This window comes from Tachypleus tridentatus, chromosome 6, assembly GCF_004210375.1.
Source record: "Tachypleus tridentatus isolate NWPU-2018 chromosome 6, ASM421037v1, whole genome shotgun sequence".
In the NCBI taxonomy this organism is placed as follows: domain Eukaryota; kingdom Metazoa; phylum Arthropoda; class Merostomata; order Xiphosura; family Limulidae; genus Tachypleus; species Tachypleus tridentatus.
Window position 1 is genome coordinate 57351825 of NC_134830.1, and position 14452 is coordinate 57366276.

Consider the following 14452-nt stretch of genomic DNA (forward strand, 5'->3'; position numbering starts at 1 on the left):
TTAGAAAACAAGAACTGAACCGGTATTAACTGGGATTTCATTTTGTTCGAACCGAAACAGAATAAAATAAGATTTTCAAACCTTTTGAAACAGGAATTGGAATTTTGGATTCTTCTCAGAGACAAACCGGAACGGCAAAAAATTCGGTTTCAATTACTGCTTGTGGCAACTAATCAAACACAGACACACAATTGATAAATGGCGTAAAAGGAAAGGATATAAATGGTGGCTGTAAAACATTAGACGTAATATGGATATTAATAAAGATATTACACGTTTCTATTGTGTATGTTCGTTTTTGCAAAGTAACATTTATTTCGTAAGCAGAATCTTTTTATTCTGATATAATCCTGACCGTAAAGCTAGAAGACTTAAGGATTATGATAATTTCTATCAGATCTTTTCATGTTTATAACTTATTGAATTATGTTGATTACATTCAGTGTTAATATTTTCATGGAAAAATGAATGATGTGTTCCCTTTTCGTGGAGATCATGCATTATCGATTTTTCTATTAAGGAAGTTTACCGATAGGTGTCGCGTTTATCGGTGTGACGAAAGAGAAGAATCTTTCAGTTGGAAAAGAAAGCAGTTAACAACCGACGTGAATGGAGAAGAGCAGGTAGTTTGTGGTGAGGGAAGTGGGAACAGAATATTGAGTTTCTAAAGTCAAAATAGAAGTTAGCACTTGCAGATAGGAAATATAGTCGTGCCTGTTAGGGTGAAGAAGTGAAATTGTTATGAGAAGCTGGGTATCTGTAGGAATAACGAAACATTTAAAAGCTTACAAATTAAACAAATATACCAGGTTTTGAATATTCCCTTCTCTACCCCACAGTGTAACACCACTGTGAACCGTAGACTACAACACTTATTATAAAAACTCGAATTATTTCCATTGACAGTTTTATGGGTCTCATTATATACAAGCTATTTTAAAACAAATGGTTAGAAAGGAAAACAATACATTTCAAAAGTAATGTTTATTTGTACACATTCTAGCACCAGAGATTCATAACAGTCAATGTCACTGCAAAACCAGATGTTCTGAAATTCGGTTAAGCCTAATCATCGGAGCGACAACATAGGCATGGACGTACTGGGGCAAGCACGACGATCCTCATTTTCAACACAAGTAAGACGAGAAGTTAGCCTAGACTCTCAAGGACCTGGGTCAGGTAAAGATAGTCTTTTTTTTTGTCGTTTTATTTCCTAACGAACTCGGCTAGGGTCATCACATCTGTCCTGTATTATGTGAAATTTTGAACGATCTAAAGCTAGAGATGTCGTTTGACTTAACTTTTAAATGTTGGCTAAAGCCAGATAGATAGTTTTTCAACTTAAACGGAATCTTCGCGGAGAAAACAGGTTTTCAGGCGTTTGACAAACAACGGCATACAGTAGAGCTCCCTAGATGCACAGCGGAAATGTCTGTGGACTCACACCGCCAGAAACCGGGTTTCGATACCCGTGGTGTGCAGAGGACAGACAGCCCGTTGTGTAGCTTTGTGCTTAATTACAAACAAACTTATAAAGCACAGTTTGAGAAATGAAACTAAACTCCACGCGTGATTTGTATATGGTGTATTTTCGTATCAGTACATATCACCTTATTATGTCATAAATATAGTATGTTAGAAGTACTGTTTATTGACACTACTTTAAAGTTTCTGTAACACATGCTTATAAAATTTAACATTGTTTACATAATGTTTAAATATAATTTCCTTATATTTCATTTTCCCGTGTATCCGAGTTAAATCTATGACTTACACAGTGGAAATATTAATCACGTAATTCTTTCGACAGAATCAGGTGTATTGATGTTGTTTATTCTGATTTTATTTTTCAACCATATATGTGGGACCATATTTCGTTTCATATGTTAATCTTATTGTTGGTTGTTTACAGTTTACTGTCTAACATTCTTTAACACCTTATGAAGCCGATCGTTCCCGTATCTGGTGTTTTACTACTGATTACGTAAGCCTGATAGTGTGTGTTTGTACGTTATGCACCAGTTTTTATTCCCTATGGTACAAAATGTGACGAAGTGTTCAATCAGATATCCGTTACAATGTCATGTCATGACAAATAAGTGGTACTGTGTGAAAGTAACGTAACTGTTTTGGTACCAAATATTTAAATAAACAAGTGACGAACTTACTAAAATAAACATCACGTTTGAGGCTTCCCTCAAATTAATACTCTGTATTAATCACTTTTTATACTTTTAAAGGTAATGAAACCCAGGTTCGTTTGTATCAATTTAAGCTAGAATACTAATGAACTTTTTAACACAGCTTTGAATGCGGTATTTATATATACAATACAATATTCAATACGTAGTTTCAAGAGGTACTATTATTTTTTGTAATGCATTTTAACTGGTTTGATGTGTAAAATATGCAGTTAAAGTTTAGTAGAGATCCAACTACGCTAGTAGTGTTAGGTATATGGACAGATTGAATCGGGGAGAACCTAAGAACCTATAAAAGCTAAGTAAGTGAAGCTGAAAGATGACCGAGAGGACTGTTAGTGAATGGTGGATACAGAATCATCAGAGAAACTATCGGAAAACAGAGATTCAGGAAGTTCATATTCCATTCGTGAAGCCATTCGATCTTTCCAAATCACAGCGAATATATCAACAGAACTATTCTCTAGGCGAAGAGGTTTTTTAATATTTTATTGACAGTATCTATCGTCCATCAAAATAAACGTTTCGTTTGGACTTCTCACGTCTCATGATTATTTTTGTTTCACACATACAAACCCAAGCTGGAAAAACTACAAGTATCATTTCTTGACTGTAAGGACCAACTTGAAGACACACACACACAAAAAAAAAAATACTAGGTCGTGTAGTTTTTGTATTTACGCTATTTTGATCGTCACTGTTGCAAAATAATCGTTTTTCTCGCAAATGAATAAATGAAGACATAAATAGAAGTTCGTATTTTAATTATTCGTGTGTTCGTTTTTCGAATGTGTCACGAATCATTTCGAAACGATAGATCGCGATTGTAACCGGAAAACTTCCTAACAATAATTAGCTTATTGGATATGCAAAGGAATGTGATTGGCTGCGTTATGACGTCATTCCGTTTTGCGGGAGATTTCCCTAGGTATGATGGCGATAGCGATGATTGAAAATGGCGGGAAAAAAACGAAAGGTACGACGGCGTTTGAGAAATTACTACGCTCTCTCATCGAAACGGTGTATAAAAGTTTGTTTGTTTGTTTTTGGAATTTCGCACAAAGCTACTCGAGGGCTATCTGTGCTAGCCGTCCCTAATTTAGCAGTGTAAGACTAGAGGGAAGGTAGCTAGTCATCACCACCCACCGCCAACTCTTGGGCTACTCTTTTACTAACGAATAGTGGGATTGATCGTCACATTATACACCCCCACGGCTGGGAGGGCGAGCATGTTTAGCGCGACGCGGGCGCGAACTCGCGACCCTCGGATTACGAGTCGCACGCCTTACGCGCTTGGCCATGCCAAGCCGTGTATAAAAGAAAAAAGACTCTGAGAAGACGATTGTAGTGTACGTTTTGTCAGTGAATGCGTCGATATTTTCTGAAACACACAAATGAAAGAAGTTGGTATAATTCGATTTACTTTATACAAATAAACGTTGTGTGACCACGCCGAGATAATGTGAATTTTAAAGTTGATATATAGTTCATTACTTTGATGGCTGACTTTGTGGAAGTCAGTGGAGATTTAGCCCATTTCAGAAAAATCCTAAAAGCAACACTGTATACACTATTTCGATCTCACAGTGTGTACTTTTTAAAGTTGTCGCTGTGTGGCTGTTACACATTACACTTAGAAAATCGTATTCTTTCTATTGTTTCGAAAATATCTTTTTGTTGTTCGTGTGGTCAGTTTTATGTTTTACACAATCAGATTGTTGCGTGTTGGAAGTATAGATTCTGGTTTTGGTTTCCCTAAATAAATTGGACAGAATCCTCAGAAAGGTTATAATTAAGAAACCTTAACAGATCAAAACTGACGAACTTTAGGAGAATTCTACCGAATTTTGATTTGTATAATTTCAACTGATCTTCCCCCTCCATTTTTATGTACAATTCTAGGAACTTATGAGTGAAAATAAGAAAGAATGCATTACAAAACGTTACCTGCACAACATCTGCAATATCCAGTGCCGACGAGGTCATTCGGAAAATTCCGTGGCTCATCCGGTCGGTTGGGATACGATAGACATGATGGTGAACTAGGTTAAATAAGTGACTTGTAATTAATATTAATTTTACAAGTCACTTGTAAGTCAGATTGTTAGGATAAATGTGATCATTTTAATACCTGTTATTTATTTTTAATTGACCTGGTTTTACTTTCGTTGAGAAGAATCAACCAACCAAGAAATTAGGTTGGTCACTCCGGTGAAGCGACATCCTGTGTACATTGTCCCAGCGTTGTTCTGCTGGTGTGTGAAGTGACTTGATGATGTAATATCGCTTGCTGGGTAAAATTCACCGTTATTGAGTAAACGAATATAATATAGTTAAATGATGTAGTTATACATTTATAATAAATGATTATATGACTTTGACATTCACCACCTTTTCGACACAATATATATCACTCATTCCATTTTCGTGATGTTGCTACCAGTTCTTGATATTGGATCTATCCTGCTTGGCAGTGTCTCCCTATGACTTCCAGGTGTCTGTGTGATAACTCACGAGTGTTTATTATTGATTACCTTATCTTGTGTTTCTTGGTCTGTCTTGTATTCCATTAAGATTTCTCCAGCTGAAACTCTCCTTTTCAGTGTTACGCGCTTGAGTATAAAACGCCTTTCTAACCGTAGCTCTGGTAGTTTGGATTCGTAGCATCATATAGCAAAATATAATTTAAAATGCCATTGGGATAATGAACATAAGCTCTTCAAATACGTTTTATAATGCGGAGATAGAATCACGGTTTGATGTTATGTGGTGATATTACGTTTTTTTAATACATTTCTTCTAGTGTGCTTCGTAAAATGCACAGTTAATGAAAGTTTAGTAGAGATCCATGTACCCTAGTAGTGTTAGATATAAAAGATGAATGAGGAAAATCTATAGGAAAAAAGTAAGAAATGTACATCAAAGTAGATGAGGGTGAAAGGTGATCAAGAGGACTGTTGGTGAATAGTGAGCATGGAGGAAAATCCGCGGAAAAAAGTAGTTCATAACACAGCGAGTATAACGACAGAACTATTTTGTGGACGAACCAGTTTTGTAATATTCCACCGACCTTATTTATCATTTCGTTTGGACGTTTTACGCATTTATTATTTATTTCACATGTATAACCCCATGTTGGAAACAATAGAAGTATTATTTCTTAAATTCAGTAGCTGAGTTAAAGACAAAAGTACACCATTTCATTGTTGATAGCCTATACACGTGATAGAGTTTTCGTTGTTTGTCCGTCGACGTTTTGTCAGAATCTTAGCCCTTTACATTTTTACGGATTTTATTTCTTTGTTTTGTTGGGTCGATTTCAAACAACAATGTATGTTCTTAATAATGACTTTTATTGACGTGGAGATGTTTGTCACAAGTGGTCTGGTCCGGCATAACCAGGTGGTTAAGGCACTCGCCTCGTAATCCGGGAGTCGCGGGTTCGAATCCCGTCACACCAAATATGCTCGCTCTTTCAGCTGTAGAGCGTTATAGTGTGACGGACAATTCCACTATTCGTTGGTAAAAGAGTAACTCAAGAGTTGGCGGTGGGTAGTGATGACTAGTTGCCCCCCCTCTAGCCTGACACTGCTAAATTAGAGACGGCTAGCTCAGATAGCTCTAATGTAGCTTGCGCGAAATTGAAAAAAAAAAAGCAAACCAAGTCGCTCGTGGTCTGCTGTTAGCACAAGGATCACGTTCGTCAGGAGTCACGAATATTTTACTTACAAACCGACTGTAGATGGTAAATGGAAGGATATTTTACGTTTTAGGAACAGTAACTTAAATTTCAATCCTAATTATATGTTTCGTTTTAACGTTGAAGTTCTGATAAGATAATGATACGTCGTTTTGGAGACGTTACAAAATATTGCTAGTCGATTGTTACCTGAAAAACGTTTAGAAAACATACGCATACGGTTAGAATTACACATTTCTCTTATTGACCTTTATGGCCAGATGTGAGCGTTACTTAGCGCGCTTGGACTGCAAATATGGGAGTTTATGGTTCGTGTCCCGTGGCTTAGGAATGCAGCCCGCAAACTAAGGCAAATGGATTAGTAAAATAGTTGGCGATTAGTGCTACTTGAATGCTACCATCTTTTCAGTCTGTCATTTCAAAATCTGAGAATACTAAGGGCATGTATTTATTTACCTTTTCGTTAAAATTATAAACATTACAACCACTACTCTTACTAATTATTGATCTAGTTACTAGAAAAGGAACCGTTTGAGAGCGTTTTCTTATAGTATGGTTGTATCATTATAAATTGGTTTTAATCAAAGTGAGTGTAAAATATAAACTTCACACACGTAAGTAATGCCAGACAGTGCAAGGAAGCTTTGCCACAAGACTCCGTAGAGTACCAAAATGTTATAATATTTTAATATAAAAACATTACCCCTCTAAATGTAAAATAATTTATTAATTACAGTGTAAAATTGTTGTTTAGCCGATAACCCGGTTATAATGTCGTTTATATGATCCGTTCCAACGAGTTTAAGTCTAAGATGAATCAGAAACCTATTGTTAAATTTTATTACTAAATTAACAAACCAGAACTTTTATTGTGGCGCTGAAGTAATTCCCTAGTGTTTTTGGGTGCTCGACCTGCAATCTGCGGGTTCCAGGTTCGAATTCCCGTCACCAAACATTCTCGCCCTTTTAGCCGTGAAGGTGGTTATAATGCTCCAGTCATCCCGCTATTAGTTCGTAAAAGAGTAATCTAAGAGTTTTTTTACAGTGGGTGGCATTGACTAGCCGCCTTCCCTTTAATATATCACTGTTAATTAGGGACAGCCAGCACAGATAGCCCTGGAGTAGCTTTGTGCACAGTTCCAAAGAAATTTAAAGTAATGACGTACTGTTGAACTCGTGCTAGATTAAACGAAACACCTTATTACAGAAATATGGAAAATCTTTGCTTGTTTGTGTGTTGTTAGGTATAAAGCTATACAGTGGGCTATCTGTGCTGTGCCCACTCGAATATTTTCCCATACTTGTCGCTGAGCAATTGAGAGCCACATCGAAAAGTAAAAGACGATAAAACTCGTCTCATTCACTGAATGATATTTGTTTATAGAACTCTTCAATAATTGAGCCGCGTTTAAGAGCCTTAAAACGTGATAGAACCCATGTTATTAGAACGAGAAGGTTCACTTGTTTTTACTTACGTAATAAAAGTGAATAAAACCACATTCTTTGTCATGGTGAGTTTCAAGCAATCGTAATCATGTTTCTAGATTTACCTATTTAGTTTAATTAAAAGTTATTTTTTGGAAGATCAATTCTACTATTTCGTAAGTAGAAAGATTATTTTTAATTACTCGTGACGCCAGCGTATTAAATCCGCTTGTGACGTATTCATGACGTCATACTGCACCCTGAGAATGAAGAAAAACAAAATTATCCGCGACGGGAAACGGAGGCGAAACTGGAAAATCGTGACCCCTATTGCAAATATACATGCACACAGGATAAACATTTCGTGAAGTTGGGGACTGAACATCGCGTAATAATAAAGTTTTTTCAGTATCATGTAATCAGAAGTTCGATTATAGTATGATGTTAGCCAATCACGGTTTCTCAATCTCATTTGTCACGGTGTGATGTAACTGTCTATAGCACAGCCTTGAAAGTTTTAGTCTGGTGGTTAAACACATAATAAAGAGCCTTTTATATATTTTATGACTTTGAAGGCTTTGAAAAAGAAAGTTGAAAGTGTTTTGAAGATTATGTCTGTGGATTTGTTAAGAAACTACATTCAGCGCGAAGAACAAGCAACTTTAACGGCTCTTCTCTCGCTAGGGACGAGATTTTGATAATGACCAGATGGAATACTTTGTTGCTTCTAAAAATGACATTAACAGTTTTTGTTTTTTCTGTTTCTTGGCGCAAGGCTTAATTAGGAAAGGTAGTTAAGAGACAGGAAAACTTTTCCTGTTTCTGAGAGGTCGCTCAGCTCATAAGCATGTTTTATTTTATATATATCTTGCCCTTTCTACTCGCTATATATTTTGATGTAACTAATATGTTGAGAAATGAACGTGTATTCTTATGATAAATAATTTGATATTTGTAACTCTGGATAATTTTGTTTAATATACATCTGTTATACGGATACATTTATTCATTTAAGAAAAAGGTTTCAGGTTATATCGTTTTAAATCCTTTAATCAGCTTATTTCGGAAACATTTAACTATGATTGAAAATCTTGCAATGAGTATTTTAAACTCTATTTTTCGAAACAACAACAGCTGTATTGACTTGCTTTAAAATCATTGCTAGTGAAAATATGTATGGGTATAGTTGAACTAATCTGTGTAAACCTTACATAAACAAACCACACGTTCTTTAGTTTTGTAATGCTCTTTGTTGTTGGAAAGGAATTGTTCAACTAATCTATGTAAACCTTGCATAAACAAATCACATGTTCTTTAGTTTTGTAATGCTATTTGTTGTTGGAAAGGAATTGTTCAAGTAATCTGTGTAAACCTTACATAAACAAATCACATGTTCTTTAGTTTCATATTTTTGCCTCACCTCTCCTGTAATGAGTTAGTATTCTACTTTACATGTACTGATCGTATCTAACATGCTCTGTTTTTGGTGTTACCTTCGTATACTAATATCTAAAAAAAATCTAATGCCACTGATTGAGTATAGCCCTAATTGGCTGGTTGTTGTTAACACAAAGCTACACAATGGGCTGTCTATTCTTTGCCCACCATAAGTATAGAAAGCGTTGTAAACCTGTCAACTTACCGCTGATCCGCTGCATAACCCTAATGACTGGAAATATGTCGCTTTTAAAGCTGTATTTTTGTTGTCAACGTCTTGTAGAGAGGGTTTAACGTTCAAGAATTAGCTTTCCTCTAAAGCTTACTGGAACATTTGTTTATATGCAGCATACAAATTATTATGACAGTGTCCTAGTTCGTAAGGTAAAGAACAGTAGTGATGAACGTAATTAAATTTTTGGTGGAATTGGGAGGCAAAAGTTGGCCATTAACGTCAAAAATGTTTTTCTTCTTCTCTTCCTTGTCTTGTAAACGGAAGTAGCTAAACCTGGTGGTTCCGAGTCTTCTTGATCAGGGTACAGTCATCAATTCTTGGATGTATAATGTTACGTAGGACGGTACGCTTTTGAAAATTTGTTATTGATTGCATTTCTGTATGGAAATGTGAATCCTTACTTTGTCGTTAGGTGACGCTGCGATTTTCTTACGCCTTAATGGTTTGTTTGTTTTAAAGCAAAGCTTTACAATGGACTATTTACGTCATGTTCCCAGCGGAGAATTTAACCCTAGATATTAGCGTTGTAAGTCTACAAAATTATTGCTTACCCATGAGGGGGGGGGGCGGCGGTGGATCACCTAAATGGAGTGACGAACCTCTTGCGGATAATGATTTGCTAGATAAGTGGAAATCTATGTGTATAATTACTACTTAGTTATGCACTTTTACCTAATTAATATTAAACAGGGTAAAATAAAAACGCACGATAAATCGCTATGAAACTAACATTAAAACTGTTGGATATACTTCAGCGAGGATTTTCTGCCTCCACGTGTATGCTTGTATCGGTGCATCATGTGTATTTCTACGCTACCTGGCTGGGTTCACAACGCCTCAGGGATGAAACCGCACCATTAAATTAAATAAATAAATACACAGATATATATACAAGTTCTGGTAGTTCTTCTGCACATTAGATAGACGTTTTATATGTTCAGTTTCGTACATGAAACTAGAAAAATAAAACCGTAAATTTTGATTTTGTTGGTTGAACAGAAACTTGAGTGATTTTATATTTCCTGAGTAAAATATACTGCTTAAACTCTCCACCCCACCAAGTACGAACTTCAAAATAATTATGAACAAAATAGTGCCGATAATTTGAGCCTTCATACTTGTCTTACAATAAGTCCGTGGTCTCACAATACTAAAAATTGAGTTTCGATACTCACAGTTAACAGAGCCTATTATGTAGCTTTGCGGTTAACAACAAAGAGATTTAACCACTGGTAATTTTTCTTATTTAATATATAACACAGATATTATTATTTGTCATAATATCATTATAGCATATACTATTTAATGCTGATACATGATATTAATGTATGGATATATCACATGTCTTGTTTCATATACGAGAATTAGAAAGCCAGAAATACGACCCTGGTAAATTTCTCTTGTCCTTTAAAAAAAAAAATCCCAATAAACACACTAGTTAAATTAATTTATTGGGTGTAATTAATAGAAGAATACGGGAGATATGAATGGCTGATAGTCTGTGTATAATAGTAGAATAAACAATATTAAGTAATTTGAATTAGCTTGAGCACTTGGTGTTAAACAAAACGTAAAAAAAATGCAAATATTCACAAACGAATAGAATACGTTCTCATTGTCAAGATCATAAGATCGTAAGAATACACTAGTTTTCAAGGAAGAATAGTACAGGAGTCAGGGGAAGGACTATGTAATGTAACACATACTTCAGACTGATAGATATTAAACATAGTATCAATTGTGAACATCTGTGAGAAATGTATTGGGGAATATTAATTGTGACCTTGTGATATATAATAGTCTGTTTTGCATGCAGGTCAGAGGGAAGGAAGCTAGTCATCACTACCCGCCGCCAACTCTTGGCATGCTCTCTTACCAACGAATAGGGGGTTTATCGCATATTATAAGGTCTTCACGGCTGAAAAGGAGAGCATGTTTGGTGGGACCTGGATTCGAACCCGCGACACTCACATTGCCAGTCGAGCGCCGGGCTTAATAGCATTCGTATCATGGTTTACTCAATCATTCAACTACAATGCAGAATATAACTGTCGTGAACGTGAATTCATTTTATTTCACCCTTCTTCAGAAGGCTGAGCACATTACGTTACAGTCTGCGTCGCATTCATTACTAGAAAAGCCTCCGTCGTACGATTGTCATGTCCAGAGCACACCCCTCCTCCTTGCTTGCTTTCTGTATTCCGTCTAGCATCTGAAGACTAAAGTTTCCTAGCAGGCCTGAAAATTGAAGAGTAGCGTACAGTTATTATAATTGATGAAAAGTAAAGGAAGGAAACATGAGAAATACATCTCTTTCTATCTCCAGGAGCACACAATATTTATAAAAATATTCAAGTTTATATGAGTAACTGGATTGTGTGGCAATTACGTCAGAGGAATTTCAGAGAAAGGCAAGGAGTGAAGACAACGCTATATTGTTTAACATCCGTTTAAGGTGACATAATTGATATCACAAAGCTGTATCTTGGTGAACCTTCTGTATAAATATTAATTCGTTTTATTTATCGAACGGGATATTGTACACCCATGTAGAGGTATTTATGAATCATTGAGAAATGTCTACTATATGAAAAACAATCGTATTTGGCTTAACTTTATTAGATTTGATGCACATCCAAAAGAGTTGTTACACAATTCTGCTCTCATATGTCATACGCGCCAATAAAACGTTTCGCTGTTTCATAATACTCGCCTGTTTAAATTGTATCAAGAATAACATGCGAGATATAGGCTCTTCTATTTGCAATACTACAGGACCTGACTTAAAAACTTTTAACGATTACAGTATCTAAAGCGTGTCAGAGTATCTATGTCTTACATTTTCCTAAACAAGTCTTCCTTGCTGCGCCATCTGGATGTAATCATAATTTTCATCAGCTAAAAATAAACATTTTTTTTATTTAAAAGCATTCTGAAATCTTTATTTCCTTAGTACTTAAAATGTTAAATTACTAGCTAAAACTATGTAAATTCATAGTCGATGAAATGTTATCATAGGACATGAAAAATTGCTTCCCTTATACGTAATTCAAAAAAAAAAAGTCCATTAAAACTGCAAAACAAAAATGTACCTCCGCGTGAACCAAAAACCTTCATGCCTGATTTGGTGAAGGTCCATGAAGAGGGGGCGATCTAGTGGAAGAAAAAAATATGCAAAAACATATAAGAAAACTGAAAATATGGATGTGCTTTTATCATGGGCCTATTGAATCTTCCTATCGATTTTGGTGACAATCTATTTAAACCCTGCGAGGTAGTTTCATGGACAACAGACAGTACTGTTATATTTATATAATTTCTGTGTAGAACGCCACACTAAAAACAAAAGGGCTGTTTCTGCCCGGCACTGAACTATTTATATGTTTTGCCAGTTCCGTCCAAAATGTAGAAACCACAAAGACATGGACAACATCAACAACAGATCTTACCTTGATCCGGATTGCCTCCCAAGTGGCACAGTAGTATGTCTGCGAACTTGCAACGTTGAAAAATGGGTTTCGATACCAGTGGTGGGCAGAGTATGGGATATAGTCCATTGTGTAACTTTGTGCTTAATTCAAAACAACAACATGATCCGAATTGTGAAAGGAGAGTAACAGTGGAGAAAATTAAACGTTATTTCAACATATTTCATGTTGCAGAACAATGCTGGATTTTTTTCTGTATTGTTGCAACTAAAGCACTAAATTTTATTTCATTCAACAATTGTGAAAATTATTATTATTTGATCAATCATTTAAATTGTGATACCTCCCAATAGAAACTCGCCAAGGAATGGATGGACCAGTGACATTAAAGATATTTAGCAACAAAAGCTTCAATGTGTCAAAGTACTCTCGACATGTATGTTTCTCCAGATGGTAAGCCCGGAATGGCCAGGTGGGTTAAGGCGTTCGACTGGTAATCTAAGGGTCGCAGGTTCGAATCCCTGTCGCACCAAACATGCTCGCCCTTTCAGCAGTGGGGGTGTTATAATGTAACGGTCAATCCCACTATTTGTTGGTGAATGAGTAGCCTTTGTGTAGCTTTGCGCCAAATTTAAAACAAACAAATAAGCTTTATTAATTTATAATATCATGTTTAATTAATAATGTGACTGTAATGAACAAACAGGATTCGTGTAACAAAGATTCGTATTTCTAATGTAACTTCAGCTGAATATATTATAATGTTAAGTGATCGTAACGTAACGTAACAGCTTGCCCTAACAACCTGTTATTTGTTGTTAAATATTTGACCTAGAGTGAGAAATATATTTTGGAGGGTCGCGGGTTCAAAACCCCATCACACCAAACATGCTCGTTGGTAAAAAGAGTACCCCAAGAGTTGGTGATGGGTGGTGATGACTAGCTGCCTTCCCTCTAGTCTTACACTATTAAATCAGTGACGGCTAGCGCAGATAGCCCTCGTGTGGCTTTGCGCGAAATTCAAAAACAAACAAACAAATTCTCCAGATGGCACAGCGAGTTGGTCAATGACATCTCTACTCATTGATTTTTTTACGCAAAACTACACAAAGGGCTGAATTTATAGACTAAAGGGAATACAGCTAGTCAGTAGTGCCAGCCACAAACACTCGTGCTATTCTAATTCAATAGTTGGTTTTTAACGTTACTTTTATGACTCATCCATAGTCCCAGAGTATGGGTCGCGAGTTAATTGGAAAGGAACACAAATCTTATAATTTATTATTTTTCTGTCGATTTTTGTACGTCAAAATAAACACATCTAATCTTCTTCTTTTACGCTATAAGTGTAAGTTACTTATAGCTTCTTCCATCCTATCAAAAACACACAATGATTGCTAAGCTCAAAGAATCGTGTGTTTATGACTGTGCTTTCGCAAACAGCGAATTTATTATACATCTGAGCTTCGTGAAATCACTTGTACAGAAAGGAGCCATTCTCCTCACAAAATTGACAAGAATGAACGAGATATACGTAACTTATTTCCCACGCTCACTACATGTGCCTTAGTCATAAATCGTGACATAACTTACCTCCATACTGAACTCCATGTGCTCAAGTATCGAATCAAGTATTCTGAAAGGGGATATCTTTTTCAAAAGCTAACAAGGATAAACCAGATAATCGTAATTTACCTCATCTTGACTCCACGTGTCCACGTAATTTACCACATCTTGACTCGTTGTACCCCTATATCTTACTCCATGGTGATTCCGTGGGCCAAATAATAGTAATTTACTTCATGCTGACTCCATGTGCCCTAGTGACCAGTAACTTATTCCATGCTGACCCCATGTGCCCTTGTGACCAGTAACTTATTTGATACTGACTCCATACGCTCACGTAACATAATCCATATAGACTATGTTCCCATATAACTTATCTCATGCAGACCTCAAGTGCCTATATGACTTACCCTATGCAGACTCCGTGTGCCCCAGTAACCAGTAACTTATTCCACACGCT

At 36.1% G+C, this 14452-nt stretch overlaps 1 protein-coding gene across 2 annotated transcripts in view; it reads left to right on the plus strand.

Moving 5' to 3' along the window:
* The first annotated feature begins 600 nt into the window (after positions 1 to 600).
* The window catches only part of LOC143252591 (uncharacterized), a 79865-nt gene continuing 66013 nt past the window's right edge, over positions 601 to 14452 (plus strand). For both annotated transcript variants that reach the window (XM_076504953.1, XM_076504952.1), the window contains exon 1: positions 601 to 1179. In XM_076504953.1, coding sequence (XP_076361068.1) covers positions 1092 to 1179 — 88 coding nt within the window. In that variant the 5' untranslated portion in view covers positions 601 to 1091. The remainder of the gene's footprint in view (positions 1180 to 14452) is intronic.